At 40.3% G+C, this 15036-nt stretch overlaps 2 protein-coding genes across 2 annotated transcripts in view; both read left to right on the top strand.

Annotated features, from left to right (window-relative positions):
• Window positions 1-7527, top strand: part of LOC137291267 (tyrosine-protein kinase receptor Tie-1-like) — a 54577-nt gene extending 47050 nt beyond the window's left edge. The window contains exons 2-5 of the mRNA XM_067822570.1: window positions 1499-1711; window positions 2757-2984; window positions 4483-4632; window positions 7352-7527. Of these exons, the coding sequence (XP_067678671.1) occupies window positions 1537-1711; window positions 2757-2984; window positions 4483-4632; window positions 7352-7527 (729 nt within the window). The 5' untranslated portion in view covers window positions 1499-1536. The remainder of the gene's footprint in view (window positions 1-1498; window positions 1712-2756; window positions 2985-4482; window positions 4633-7351) is intronic.
• Window positions 7528-8094: 567 nt separating this feature from the next.
• The window catches only part of LOC137290333 (receptor-type tyrosine-protein phosphatase alpha-like), a 146823-nt gene continuing 139881 nt past the window's right edge, over window positions 8095-15036 (top strand). The window contains exons 1-5 of the mRNA XM_067821177.1: window positions 8095-8241; window positions 8810-8959; window positions 10432-10581; window positions 11448-11597; window positions 13684-13830. Coding sequence (XP_067677278.1) covers window positions 8154-8241; window positions 8810-8959; window positions 10432-10581; window positions 11448-11597; window positions 13684-13830 — 685 coding nt within the window. The 5' untranslated portion in view covers window positions 8095-8153. The remainder of the gene's footprint in view (window positions 8242-8809; window positions 8960-10431; window positions 10582-11447; window positions 11598-13683; window positions 13831-15036) is intronic.

Here is a 15036-nt window from a genome sequence, read left to right as displayed (position 1 = left end):
AACATTTATCCTGGTTAGGTATAACTAACCCGTGTGTCTGGCGATGCCTTACCCGTAAATGAAAACATTTGGGTTCACCCTGACATAAGAGTATAATGAATTCGTTAACGATAATAGTTGCTACTCCTGGTAACGTTCATTACTGTAGGAAAACAAAACGCCAGCAGTGAACGTCAGTGTTGTGTTCACTTGAAATCTCACTCGATATTCCCTTTAGTCCCATTCACTCTATGGTTGTTTACACAGATGAACAGGTTTGTAATCTAGATCCCCTTGCTGGTCTCTGCGACACTGTGTCGCAATGGCTGTGCGCGACGGTGTTGTAATTTTGCTTGCCAGTTTCACCCTTGTTACAGATAAGTATTTTCTTTGTGTTTCAGCGCCAACTAAGGGCAGCATAGACCTGTTGGTATTTCTAAACTGTGTGGGAACATGACGTTACTTACGAGTGCCTATACACGGTACAGACAACGGTACAGACAACAATATTGGTACCTTAATATTTCGTTGTATCATGCCGTCTACTAAATGATGTCATACTGAATCATGCCACCTGTGTAATGCAGAATAGTAACATTAACTCAGCAATAGCTCTCAATTTGACGATTTGAAAGGTTTCCTGAAAAGGTGGCCTGAAAGATAAATGACAACAACACACGTACATTTCGTCGTGTGATTTATGTGTGCATGTATGCACTATATATGTACGGACGGACGGATGCATGCATGCGTGCATGCACGTATTCAGTATGGGTAGATACTATGGACATGGCGAAACACAATACACACAGTTATGTTTATGACGAGTATCCATTTTATGTCCCCACAAGACAATCAAGTATTGCCAGTGATGTCCTGAAAGTAACACTAGTAACCGTATCCACCATGGAGTGAATAGATCAGGGTATCAAAGATACAGGTGTTTATACACATCTATTACTCGAGTCGTGTTTGTACTCACTCGTCAAAAGTCGGGTTAGTTTGTTGACTTTAAACGTGTTACCACCCGATATTACTTCCTGTTTAACAACATCGTCAGCCCTTCTCTTGCGTGAATGTATCCATGATGGAATACTTCCTAAATAATAATTTTGTTTTGTATAATGTTATTTGGATATATCACAACAGTGCCTGTGGCAGGCTACATTATTTTGACTATGTATATTTGTGAATGTATAGAGTATCTGGAAAACGTTATACACTGGAAACTGACAAACCAGTATCTCTGCAATCCTGGAAGATGTCAATACCGGCATAAAATCTCAGTCCCGTCTGTGGCTTGTACATTTATCATCACCTCTACCATCATATACGTTCTCCTAACTGGATCATTTCTTCAGTTCCGATGAGTGTTCCGACATGGGGCCGTGAGTGTAAATAATATCATTAAAAACTGGTGATAAGTTTTGGACACATAGTTACGAATGCGAGCTATTCATGATGAACGCATCACAAGCTGTTCTTACTGCATGTGTGGAATTCTATTCTTACTTGCTAGGTACTAGAACAAATGTTGCTGAGGGGAAACAAGCATGGATGAGTTCACAGTATGGCAGTCATCCTGCCAGCAGAGCTGTAGACGGAGAAACAAGTGCAAACACGGATGGAAACATAGTCCACACTGATATAGGTCATTCTAGCGCCTGGTGGAAGGTGGACCTGCAGACGCTTGTACAGTCAGCTCAGGTTATCCTGTACTTCAGAACAGACTGTACGTATAGACTAATAACTTATGATTTCATATGAATCAGAATCACAATATGAAATGCAAACTGGAGATCATATACTGACTTTTTACTGCATCCAATCATGCATTGAAATCCATCTTGATGTCGGACGGTGTGCTAAAGTCAAATGGTGGTTGATTTCCAGTTACAATTCATGCCAATAGCCATACGCATACGATTATGATGTTTACTTTTCCCAAATGCTGATTTTCTTTTGCGGTATATGTATTTCTTAAAAAAACATGACGAGTTTACAACCAAACCTTTCATTCAAGATAATGGAAATATATATCAGCAGACATGCATTCTAAGTTTACAATGACTTTCAAGTTTTGCTATTATTTTGTTCATGGTCTAGTATACGGTAAGTATTAACTCACTCATGCTATAGCCATTAAAATATGTCTGTACCTTAATTAAGTTTGGAGACGGTGGCCAGTGTTCCCAGTCGTCAAAATCAAGGTCACGACATGTCAGATATAGATATCTATATCTATGTATCTATATATATCATTGTTGGCACGCTTCATTATGATCTGGGTGTGGGGAGTAGCCTAATGGTGAAAGCGTTCGCTCCTCCTTGGAAAACAGGTTAATTCCTCACATGGGTACAATGACTGAAGCCCATCTCTGGTGTCTTAAAACACGAAGCCAGTTAATTTCGTTGAGCGTATTACTTTTGTCAAGTGTCATTTAACATCTTCATCAGTGAAAAATATATATCTGGATAAAATGTCTCACAGAACAGATAGAAGTGGCATAAAAACATTTCAAAGGATGTTCGTCAAACAACTCCCTACCCAATGACATACGCCTCTGCAAAACAGTAAAGACATATACTAAAATACTCGGGTAACCGACTGTTAGGAATAGTCAAGGGTACATTAGAGCCAGATGTGTACAATGTGGCATAACGGCACGTCGTAATTACACAATGATTCGTCTATGTCACTGAAAGCTGGTATAAGTGATTATATTTCTTTTATTAGACGCCCTTCGTTAAGTTCTTTGTATCTCTGCATGTTTCAGACAAGTACAGACGTAATGGCGTGCAGCTCTACACATCTGAGACAAGTTCATCTGAGCCAAAAGAAGGGAATCTATGCCACACTGTAACAGGGCGTCCTAACGGAACAGACATCAACGATGTACTGAATGTAACTTGTCCTGGGCCCTGGCGCTACCTGACTGTCTACACAGATACTGACAATGATAGAGCTGGTCCTATATTGGACTTTGCGGAAGTGCAGGTGTGGGGTAAGTATTCTCTTGTACGTGAAGTGATAACTATTTTGACGAAATTTCCCTGCACACCATTTTAGAATATTGTGACATTTCAAAAAAGGGACTTTTAATACATGTTTATATTCTGGAACTATATGGCGTTCTGTTATATACAAACTGTATCACACGGATTGTTTGAACAACATAAGCTAACTCTCCATGAACGTATATAGAAAACAGCCACATTCGTTTGCAATACGAGTTATATAGTATTCAACGTAGTCACCGAGAGTTGTGATGTGGTTATTTCCAATCTCGTCAATATTTTGCTCATAATATTTGAAGTAGACATGAGCAAATTTTAGCACGATGCCTCCCGATCGCCTAGATAAAATTACATTTACTCTTATGAAATACCATGGGCTGGACTTTCAATTTAGGTATCAAAGTGTCTATATCAATGCAAGATATACTGATACTGGCTGAAAGTGGTCCGACGGTTCATCTGTAGTCCACATCTGCGGTAGCGTTTTGTATGCAGCACAACGTGATGATTGAGACACGGGAACAGAAACATCAGAGGATCGAGCTAACTCTAAAATGCATTTGTGCTCTTGTTTCGTATCAGAGGAAATGTCCATCTAAGAAATATTCATAAAGTGTAACGTCTGCCACTCGATTCATCATACAAAATACACAAGCTATTGTTACGGTTAAGAATTTACCGTGACAAACGATGTAAGAAATCCCCCTGTGAACCAGCAAAACAGAACACAGACAAGTCATAAACGTTCAAATTGTATTATTATGCAACGACAACAAGGTATACAAAGTCACAAGTCAATAGTCACAATGCTGATTATAAATTCAATACAAATGAGACAAAATCTAAGTCAATGTGTCACATAATATAATATATCAAACTCACCAAAGTCTCAGTACGAGTTAATCAGCTATGCAGAATGTAAACACAGCGATGGTCTGACAGTGGATAATGTAGGTCAGGCGTTGATGATCAAGCGTGGCAGATCGATTTGACTCAAATAATCATCTGATAAAAAGTAAGATTTCTTGTCTACGAATGCCTTTACAACGCATTCGGTTGTACAGTTGTCAGTATCAGTAGTTAGTACTGCTTTCAAACTGTGGCAAACTGAGATTTACTAGATATAATGTGAGAAAGATGTGTCGAAAGGTGTGTAACGCTTTGAAAAAAATGTGCTTGTGGACTACTTGTCGGAAACCCGAGTGTTATTTTGAAATATATTGTTGTATACAGGCTTGGAATGAGCCAAACCTGCATAACAAATATGGCTTTTGAAAATATTTTCCTCATGATCAAAAGGTAATACGAGAAAGGGTGTTTACTCATGTCATTAACGTAAGACATGATATTTAGCATGTTTTACAAGTGATAAAATTCTGTGCATTGTATTGTATGTACATCATGCATTACCACGGCCTCACTTCTATATGTGTTATCTCCTTTTACACTTGTTATTGCATTACTGTTATCCGATATGTTATTCAGTCTGCACGGTGGGAATGTACGGTCCAGATTGTACCAGAAACTGCAGCTCCAGACATTGCAAGGTATTATCTTCTACGTGTGATCATATCACTGGGACCTGTCCTGCTGATGGATGTCAGGATGGATGGATGGGCGTGGACTGCACCACAGGTAGTGTTGTGTCCTTTCACAGTGCATTATTCAGTAGTCAACAGAGAGTCGACTTGCCTTCAAGCAATGTCGATATATCATAGCAGGTACAGTCCACCAAGAAATGGTGTTGTGGGAATTTTCTGGGTCGATGAGCAGCCTTGTATTTCAATGTCAGGTTCAGTCAACGAGAGAGTCATTTCCGGATGTTACTTTATTGTGCCATGTTGATAGATAGCTAAAACAATTAGTAACAGCAGATGCATACAACTTCATAAAACGCAAACTGGAATTGTGCTTGTGTAGCGATCATAATGACAATGTAAGAAAACATCTGGTAAATATGAATGTACTTGCAAGATGCGAGAGACATGCTTTATGGAATGATTTCGTAAAAAAAGCAGAACAAAGCATACTTACGTGGACCTTTACTGGAGATACAGATACAGGATGGATCCGGTCCCAGCAATCTTTCATAGTTTTTCTTCAAACTTCACCAAATAGTTTTGTAACAAATAGTTGGCACGGCCGCTGTTGTAACCAGGGCGACCTGAGGGTACAGTGTTGTTATTTCACACCTCAGTGTCGATTTTATAGATGCACGCATTTTGAATACGAACACGAGTACATCTGTCAACAATTTCCGCAGTGTCTGGATTGACACATACGTTCAGCTGTCGCGATGTTTCAAAACCAGCTGCTATGTTGTGTCCTGTGTCAGCATACCATTACAATACTTCCAATATCTGATTCGTGCATCCAAAAAGTATGGCGATGTCCACACACACACACACACACACACACACACACACACACACACACACACACACACACACACACACACACACACACACACACACACACACACACACACACACACACACACACACACACACACACACACACACACACACACACACACACACACACACACACACACACACACACACACACACACACACACACACACACACACACACACACACACACACACACACACACACACACACACACACACATACATACATACATACATACATCCCGTGAAGGTTCCGGGGTAGAATAGGCCTTCAGCAACCCGTGCTTGCTATTAAAGGCGACTCAGCTTGTCGTAAGAGGCGACTAACGGGATCGGGTGACACATGTCATCGGTTCCCATGTACGCAGATCGATGCTCATGTTGTTGATCACTGGATTGTCTGGTCCAGACTCGATTATTAAAAGACCGCCGCCATATAGCTGGAATAGTGCTGAGTGCGGCGTAAAACTAAAACTGACTCACTCACATACATACATACATACATGCATACATACATACATACATACATACATACGTACGTACGTACATACATACATACATACATACATACATACATACATACATGTCTGTCTTCCCGTCCGTTTTTCTATCCGTTTATTTATCTTTCTATCTAGCTTTATATTCTGGAACATCCTTGTAGACACCCTGTGGTGGGTGGGGAGTACGAGTGCTGAATACCTTTCCTTTCACCATGTCACACCAACTATTTGGTTCATCTAGAAATGAAAAGAGGCGTTATGAAACAGTTGACGAATCTTCAAAAACTATTACTGCAAATGATGACGCCTGGCCTCGTTTCCTAATAGTTGAGGCTGTTGACTTTCTCCCGATAAAATTAAACCCTTTCGCCATTTCTCAGGCAGTATCCGGGATCTGTGGTGAAGTTAAGAATGTCACCCGTCTCCGCAGTGGTTCACTTCTAGTTGAATGTGCTCGGAAACAGCAATCTATCAATTTGTTATCTGTCAAAACATTTGCCAATAATGAGTTGACTGTGTCCGCGCACAGAACATTGAATTCTTGTCGAGGCATCATCCGTGACAGGTCGTGTTGTCTGTCGGACATTGCAGCAGAGCTCGTAGATCAGGGTGTGACAGGTGTAAAACGTTTCACCGTCAAGGAAGAAGGCATCATCCTAAATACTAACACATATCTCTATTTCGTGTTTGAAGACACCCGGTTCTAAAATTTTCGATCACATATTTTCTAGCCATATTTCTATGGGGAAAATTGAATTCCACCACACGGTAGGTTGCTCCAATCAGAGAAACATCTTCTCCGATCGGCCATCTTTTTTTGAGTAAGGCTAGCATCCGGTTACTAGTGAGTGAGTGAGTTGAGTTTTACGCCGCACTCAGCAATATTCCAGCTATATGGCGGCGGTCTGTAAATAATCGAGTCTGGACCAGACAATCCAGTGATCAACAACATGAGCATCGATCTGCGCAAGTTGGGAACCGATGACATGTGTCAACCAAGTCAGCGAGCCTGACCAACCGATCCCGTTAGTCGCCTCTTACGACAAGCTGAGTCGCCTTCTATGGCAAGCATGGGTTGCTGAAGGCCTATTCTACCCCGGGACCTTCACGGGTCATCCGGTTACTAAGGTTACGTTCGATTATGATGGGTCCGGCTGAAATGGCGCAGTGACGCCAACACATTGTGACATAATGCAAAAAAGTAGACACTATCGTCTCATAAAGTATTGTCGGCGCCTTTGATCTCTCACCGAAGCATCTTAGAAATTTGCTAGAAACAGATGCTGGTAATTCCTTGTGACAATTCCTATATCATTTGATACTGATTTTATGCATATGAACAGGGATGATAATAGACTTTGACCAAGGTTTATTGTTGTAACCTTTATCAGTATATAAACTTTCCCGTAGTGTTATGGCCTTTTTTCCATATCGTATTCAGCATGTGGCTCTGGAACATACGGTGCCAACTGTGCCGGAAACTGCCGTTCCCGCCACTGTAAGATGTCTTCCACCGCATGTAACCACATCAGTGGAGCCTGTTCAGGGGATGGATGTCAGGCCGGATATTTGGGGACAGACTGTACTACAGTTAGTGTGAGGGACATTTATGACTAGTATCAAATAATTGTTACAGTCTACATGGGGATATAAAGTGTTAATTCCAAAACTTCTCGGACTTTTATGGTAATTGCATGTTTTTTGCTGAACAGTTGAATTCAATTCCCAAAAGGTGTTACTTCTTCCCTTGTCATCCTACATTTAACATGGACAAAACCAATTACCGAGCATAATTTCATGAACATGTGACTTAGATATCAGTTTAAGTATTGTATATGCATACATGTGTCTACATGTGTGTGTGTGAGTGTGTGTGTGTGTGTGTGTGTGTGTGTGTGTGTGTGTGTGTGTTAAAAGACAAGTGTTATCATTTCAGGAACTACTTGTTGTCTATCTGTCTGTCTGTCTTTATATTCTTGAACTTAGCAGCATAAATTTGATAATTTCCTAGAAACAGTTGCTGGTAATTCCTTGTGACAACTCCTATGTCGTTTTATATAAATTTTATGATCAGGTATGATATTTCACCTTGACCAAGGTTTATTCTTATAGCCTTTAGTAGTATATAGACATTCATAGAGTGTTATGGTTTGCTGTGTTTTTTTTCCATATCGTACTCAGCATGTGGCTCTGGAACATACGGTGCCAACTGTGCCGGAAACTGCGGTTCCCGCCATTGTAAGATGTCTTCCACCGCATGTAACCACATCAGTGGAGCCTGTTCAGGGGATGGATGTCAGGCCGGATACATGGGGACAGACTGTGCTACAGGTAATGTAAAGGACATTTATGACTTGTATCAAATAATTGTTACAGTCTACATGGGGATATAAAGTGTTAATTCCAAAACTTCTCGGACCTTTATGGCAATTGCATGTTTTTTGCTGAATAGTTGAATTCAATTCCCAAAAGGTGTTACTTCTTCCCCTGTCATTCTACATTTAACATGGACAAAACCTATTACCGAGCATAATTTCATGAATATGTGACTTGGATATCAGTTTAAGTATTGTATATGTATACATGTGTCTATATGTGTGTGTGTGTGTGTGTGTGTGTGTGTGTGTGTGTGTGTGTTACACGACAAGTGTTATCATTTCAGAACCTACTTGTTGTCTATCTGTCTGTCTTTATATTCTTGAACTTAGCAGCACAAATGTGATAATTTCCCTGAAACAGTTGCTAGTTGCTGTTCCTTGTGATAATTCTTATATCGTTTTATATAAATTTTATGATCAGGTATGATAATTGACTTTGACCAAGGTTTATTCTTATAGCCTTTAGTATATAGACATTCATAGAGTGTTATGTTTTGCTGTTTTTTTCCATACGTACTCAGCATGTGGCTCTGGAACATACGGTGCTAAATGTGCCAAGAACTGCAGTTCACGACAGTGTATGACGTCTTCTTCAACATGTGACCGATTCATCGGAGCCTGCCCTGCTCATAGGTGTAAGGATGGATGGACGGGGGTGGACTGTACTGCAGGTAATGTGAGGGACATTTATGACTGGTAGCACATACTTGTTATGGGGATATAAGTGTTAATTCCAGTATTGCTCGGGCCTTTATGGTAATTGCATTTTTATCGTTGAACAGTCGAATGCAATTCCCAAAAGGAGTTACTTCTTCCCTAGTCATTCTACATTCAACATGGACAAAACTTATTACAGTGTCTAGGCTTCGCCCAGCTGTCCTAATGTTTCAACAACAGCTGCTGCCATGGTTTGTCCTTTGTCAGCATGCCAACGTCAGACCCCACACGAACGCAGTTGCACAGAACGTTCCCAATAGACACAGTGTCATGGATTATCATGCCCGACAGCAAACACAGCCTCCATCCATCTTAGAATATCTGGTCCGGGCAGCCGACGTAGTCCAAGTGACGTCATCATACGCCTTAAATTGTTCTGTGCCTTAGAAATTACATTTCTGGACAACAATCCCACTCAACATCTCAGTGCCAACTTAGGAAATATCTTTATAAGTTCGGATTTTGGAACACCAAAGCTACTGGTAATGTGAGACATGTTCTTTGTGATAGATCAGATAATGGGCGAATGAGAAACAGTTATTTACGTACCATGTGTCAAACATGCAAAGAAGGGTTTGAACCTGTCTATCTTGATAAGACTTGGGAGAATACAAGCCATATTGCAGAAACACAATGGGTTAATGACAATGAAGAGACATGTTCCAGAGGACCCGCCTTTAGAGGAAAGGGGTCCGATTCATTGTGTATTTTGTAAATCTGTGTGATTTTTACCTGGATGATCTGTTGTGTTCAAGGCTTTGCTACCAAAGAACTTAATTGTCATAGACAATGATCCGTATCATACTGTCATAAAAGTGACCAGCATCTGAAGTCATGATGTCTCACGTTTGCCTCCTTATCACTGCGATGTGAACACGATTTAAGCAAACTGGGGCATCGTCATGACATTGCCCGGAATAACGCAACGTTTGAATTGACATACGTTTAAAATCTAGTCCACGAATCCATGGCTACGAATTCACAAGATACATGGCAAAAATCAGTTAAAATAATGTAGAGCATCAGTACTGACTTTGAAGTGGTTTACAACAGGCGGCTATCAGTGCTGCCATCATACGAGTGCACTCTGAAGTGAATCAATGTCCGATTCAGAATCAAAATGTGTTTTCATACCATCCCCTACTGAAATGAACAGTGCACGTGCCTCTCGCTTACCTGGGTGTCACATCCTATCGCCACAATTATGTCACAAATCGTCATATAGCTTCTGTAAACAAGTATACTTTAATAAAGTTTTTTGTGCATTTTGGTATGTTTTTCCTATTTACTTTGGCGTTGGTTTGACTCATTTATGATTATTAGTTTTTGCGTTTTTGAATTTTCAATCAAACGGATTGTAACAGGGATGGTAATAGACTTTAATCACTTATTAAATTCTTCTTGTAATAAACTGTATCTTCCCCAGTGTGTGCCTCTGGAACATACGGTGCCAACTGTGCCGAAAACTGCAGTTCTCGACACTGTAAGACGTCTTCCACCGCATGTGACCACATCCGTGGAGCCTGTTCAGATTATGGATGTGTGGACGGATGGATGGGAATAGATTGTACTACAGGTAATGTGTCGACATTTATGACTAGTATTGCAATTGTATTGTCTACATGGGAATATATAATGTTTGTTCGAGTATTTCTCGGATCTTTATGGTAATTACACTTTTTTGCTGAGAAGTCAAATACGATTCCTAAAAGCGATTACTTTTTCCCTTGTCATTCGACCGTTCACGATTTCACTGGTTACACCATCAACGAAATTACCACCGAGGGTAACAGGTATTACACTTTGAGAAACGCAACTGTAATTAATAACTCATTTGGACAGATTTTGGAAACATTACGTTTTACAGAATGGCAGCGAAAAATAACGCCTCTGTTCAACTGATACATTGGCGTTTTAATTAATGGCTGCAATCTCAAGAAATACAGTTTAGTTTTTTGTCTTCCTTCAAATTAAAATAAATGGGTATTTGTATTCTTGGTCTGAGGACATTCTTCATCAAATGACCTAATGGTCATGTCTATATGTGCACACTAATGCTGTCATAAATCATACGAGTGCTCTCCACAGTGAGTCCATGCCCGATTTCAGAATCACAGTGTGATGAGTTTTCATATCATCTCCTACTGACGAAATGAACATTGCACGTGTCTCTCGCTTACCTGGCTGTTACATGACTTATCATAACAACTGTGTCACAAATCGTCATATAGTTTCTGAAAAGAACGATGGTTTGTTAAATATGTTTTTCTCTTTCTTTTAAGAAAAAAAAAAGCTTATGAAGAGTTGGTATGTTTTTTCCTAGTTACTTTGGCGTTGGTTTGAGTCCTGCTCAAATGAACTACTTCAGGGATAATAATAACTACTCCAGACATAAGTTATCCGTGTGCTGATTTCTTTTGGAATGAACTGTGTCCTCTCCAGTGTGTGCCTCTGGAACATACGGTGCCAACTGTACCGGAAACTGCAGTTCTCGACACTGTAAGATGCCGTCCACCTCATGTGACCACATCAGAGGAGCCTGTCCAAATGGTGGATGTGAGGCCGGATGGATGGGGACAGACTGTACAACAGGTAATGTGGTCTGTATTGGATAACATACGTCATTTCCATATTTCTCGCGTCGTTGAACAGTCAGAGGATATGTCTCTTCAAAACTTTATGGATAACAAGTTCTTTATTACGATGGTGCGACGTTTCGGTGCAGATTCTTGCTCCGTTGTCAAGCAGGAATGTAACATACAGTGTTGGCAAAGCATGTGTAATGAGACTTCCAAGACAACAAGTTAACAAGGTAATTAACACAATAGAATGGGGACTGAGGTGATGAAACCAGTGGGTAGACATTGGGGGAGGAAGTAGAAGTCACCGATGTACAAATGTAAGGAATAGTTTAACAAGGCACAGATGTTTATACAGCTGGTTGGGCTGGAGTGCATCATAAGCTGATGGAATGTAATATCCTTCATCTCGGTTGATGGTAGAGTTTTGACGTTTGATATGAATGGCTTTGGCGAGCTTCCATTTTGTAATGTCCTTTTGGTTGTTGGCCAGTCCAGCTAATGAGGTGAATGGGTTAGACTGGATGTGACTGATGTCTGGTGTTCTTTCACACGGGTGTTGGTCATTCGGGATACATAGCTCTGTCCACTACACTACACTACACTACACTACACTACACTACACTACACTACACTACACTACACTACACTACACTACACTACACTACACAACACTACACTACACTACACTACACTACACAACACTACACTACACTACACTACACTACACTGTGGACAGAGCTATATAGGCGAAATGTCCCGACCGATCAACACCCGTGTGAAAGAACATCGGTCACAAAGTCCGACAGCAAATCAGCCATCGCTGATCACATCCAGTTTTGATATCTTTCTTCTCTTGTCATTGTGTCATTCAGGTTCTCACTAGTTATACCATCGACAAAAGTATGCCCAAAGATAAGTCAACAACAATTTCAACAGAGTTTAGAAAATGAAAATGTGACTGGAATTAATAGCACATTGGAACAGATTGGAACAGAGTTCGGAAATATAACACCTCTGCCCAATGGATACATTGCTGGCTCAATTTCAAGAATACAGTTTGTCTTACTTATCGTGGCGACATTGGACTAAATGGGGAAATATTTGCCCTCTAGGTCTATAGACATTCCTTATCAAATGATCCTTGTTGGTTGTGTCTCTATCTGTGCCCTAACTTCATCATAAAATCCGAGGAATGCAACGAGACGTATGTTATGTCACTTAAGGTGTTCACACAATCACAAAACATGTATTTCAAACCTCGCAGATTAATTATTTTGCGAACAAATGGTATTCATTTTATCAAAGACGTATATATTCCTCTTTGATTTTATTATCATACCATGAATACTTGTCGGTATCTGAGTGTTCAGACTCAATGCACAATAACGGTGTATCTGAATAACTCAAATTTCATTGGTATATGATCTGATTCGGACTTTATCACAGCTGCAAAATCGATAACATTATTTTCGATAGAAGAAAGTGATAATTTTCGGACACATACGACCCTGTACATTGAGAGGCACTTACCAAGTATACTTTTCCATTGCATACACCCACAAACATTGGCAGTGCTGTTAGTATTAGATGTTACACATTTTACTGACTTAGAGTCTCTCCATGCAGTGTATCCTTACAATGATCAGGTGATTTTATCAGTCATGACTCACCCATATTCATACATTAAAACTTCGAAACAAGACCGTCAGGATGGCAACAGTTCGTTTTCATGACTTCTGTCCTAAGTTCGGAATCATCCCACTTATACTTACAGCCGATATTAAATATTCCACTTGTACAGCGTATCAATTACCTTGGGATTTCTGTTCTTGACAATCACACAAAACATGTCTAAAACAATTGAAATGATTAAAGTTGTAAAAGGACATTTTTATATACTAGAATGTGCCTCCGGGTATCATGGAGCTAACTGTATCTGCATGGAGACCTCAATCTGTGATAGGATACAAGGGCTGTGTGAAGGCGAATGTGGAGCTGTGTATAACGGAACAGATTGTACTAGTGCTATTTTTGTCACATAAACGAATGTCACGAATGTCTTTTCACACCTTCACCAGCTTCCACTTCCACTTCAGTCTGTTCCGGTATGATGTACGGACCTAACTGTGTCAGATCCTGCAGTGACCGACATTGTAAAACAAAGTCATCTACGTGTGACGGAGTGTCTGGAGAATGTCCTGGTGGCTGTGAATTTGGGTGGACAGAAATAGACTGTTCCAGTAGTAAGTTACCATTGCTTTGTTTTTCCTGATGATTATGTATCTTATTGGTTAAACTGAATTTTAAATTATTCAGAGGACCTACACTGCACTCACCTTTTCAAAATGCAGTGATTGTTGATTGCTGCATGTTAATTTGCAAACATCCCTAAAAGTGTCATAATTATGTCATCTTGGACAGTCTACCTTTACCACTAACATGGTTTGGTGATCAACAATAAATAGCAATGTTTGAGGGGTATATTTTGGAAGCATGCGGGAGGAGGGGGCAGAAGGGAAGGGGGAGGGAGGGATCTGGGACTAGATTTTCGAAGCTCACTTAGCGCTAACATAGTCGTAAGGTAATGTATGAATGTATGGGACTTACGACTGTCTTACTGCTAAGTTTGCTTCGAAAATCCAGCCCGTGTGTGTATGTTGTTGATATAATTGAGACGAATATAATGGTGATTGTGAGGGTTGCACATTTCAGTGTATCTTTGGACATAGAGAAATAATGTTTGAATCTGTAATATATATCACTGGTGCTTTACTGCACCAGCCAGCAATCTGATACTTTGATAGGATTCGTGTTAATGTGTTGAAACTGAACTAATTCTAAACATTGTCATTACAACAGAGTGCCCCAGTGGGACGTATGGCGTCAGTTGTAACAAAACCTGTGGCCAGTGTGCTCAGAAAGAAACTTGTCATCATATTTCGGGGGAATGTCCTGGTGGATGTGAAGCAGGGTGGCAGCACGACCTGTGTCAGGAACGTGAGTAGAACCAGCAGAACCTGCATGAACTATTCCTTCATGTTGGAAGTAACTACTTTAGTCAAAAGCCATGGTATCCAAGATGTGGTACCTCGATACAGTTAATATGGCCTGTCATGGAAGTTGCCTCTGAAGATGTGTTGAGGCATACTCACATTCTTCCTGCTCAATGCAGCGTTTTACGTTACACGTGTAGTCCGTTTGGTTCAAAAGCGGACAGATGAATTGCAGTCGAGCTAGCTCAAAACTTAATAAACGTAATATACTCAATGAAACGCTGGTCATAATCAGAACTTCCTACTCTATAGAATATTTTTCCATGAAATAAAAAAGTTGTTTAACATTAAATCATTAAAATCATTAAAATATTGACACAGTTCACTATTTGTCACGAGGGAGGAGTGCAGAGGAAGGGACAACCAGGTGTGCGAGAAAGCATGAAGACAGAACAA

Source organism: Haliotis asinina, chromosome 7 (genome assembly GCF_037392515.1).
Source record: "Haliotis asinina isolate JCU_RB_2024 chromosome 7, JCU_Hal_asi_v2, whole genome shotgun sequence".
NCBI classification, from domain to species: domain Eukaryota; kingdom Metazoa; phylum Mollusca; class Gastropoda; order Lepetellida; family Haliotidae; genus Haliotis; species Haliotis asinina.
Note: the sequence above shows the minus strand (reverse complement) of the source record. Positions and strands in the feature narration are given on the sequence as shown.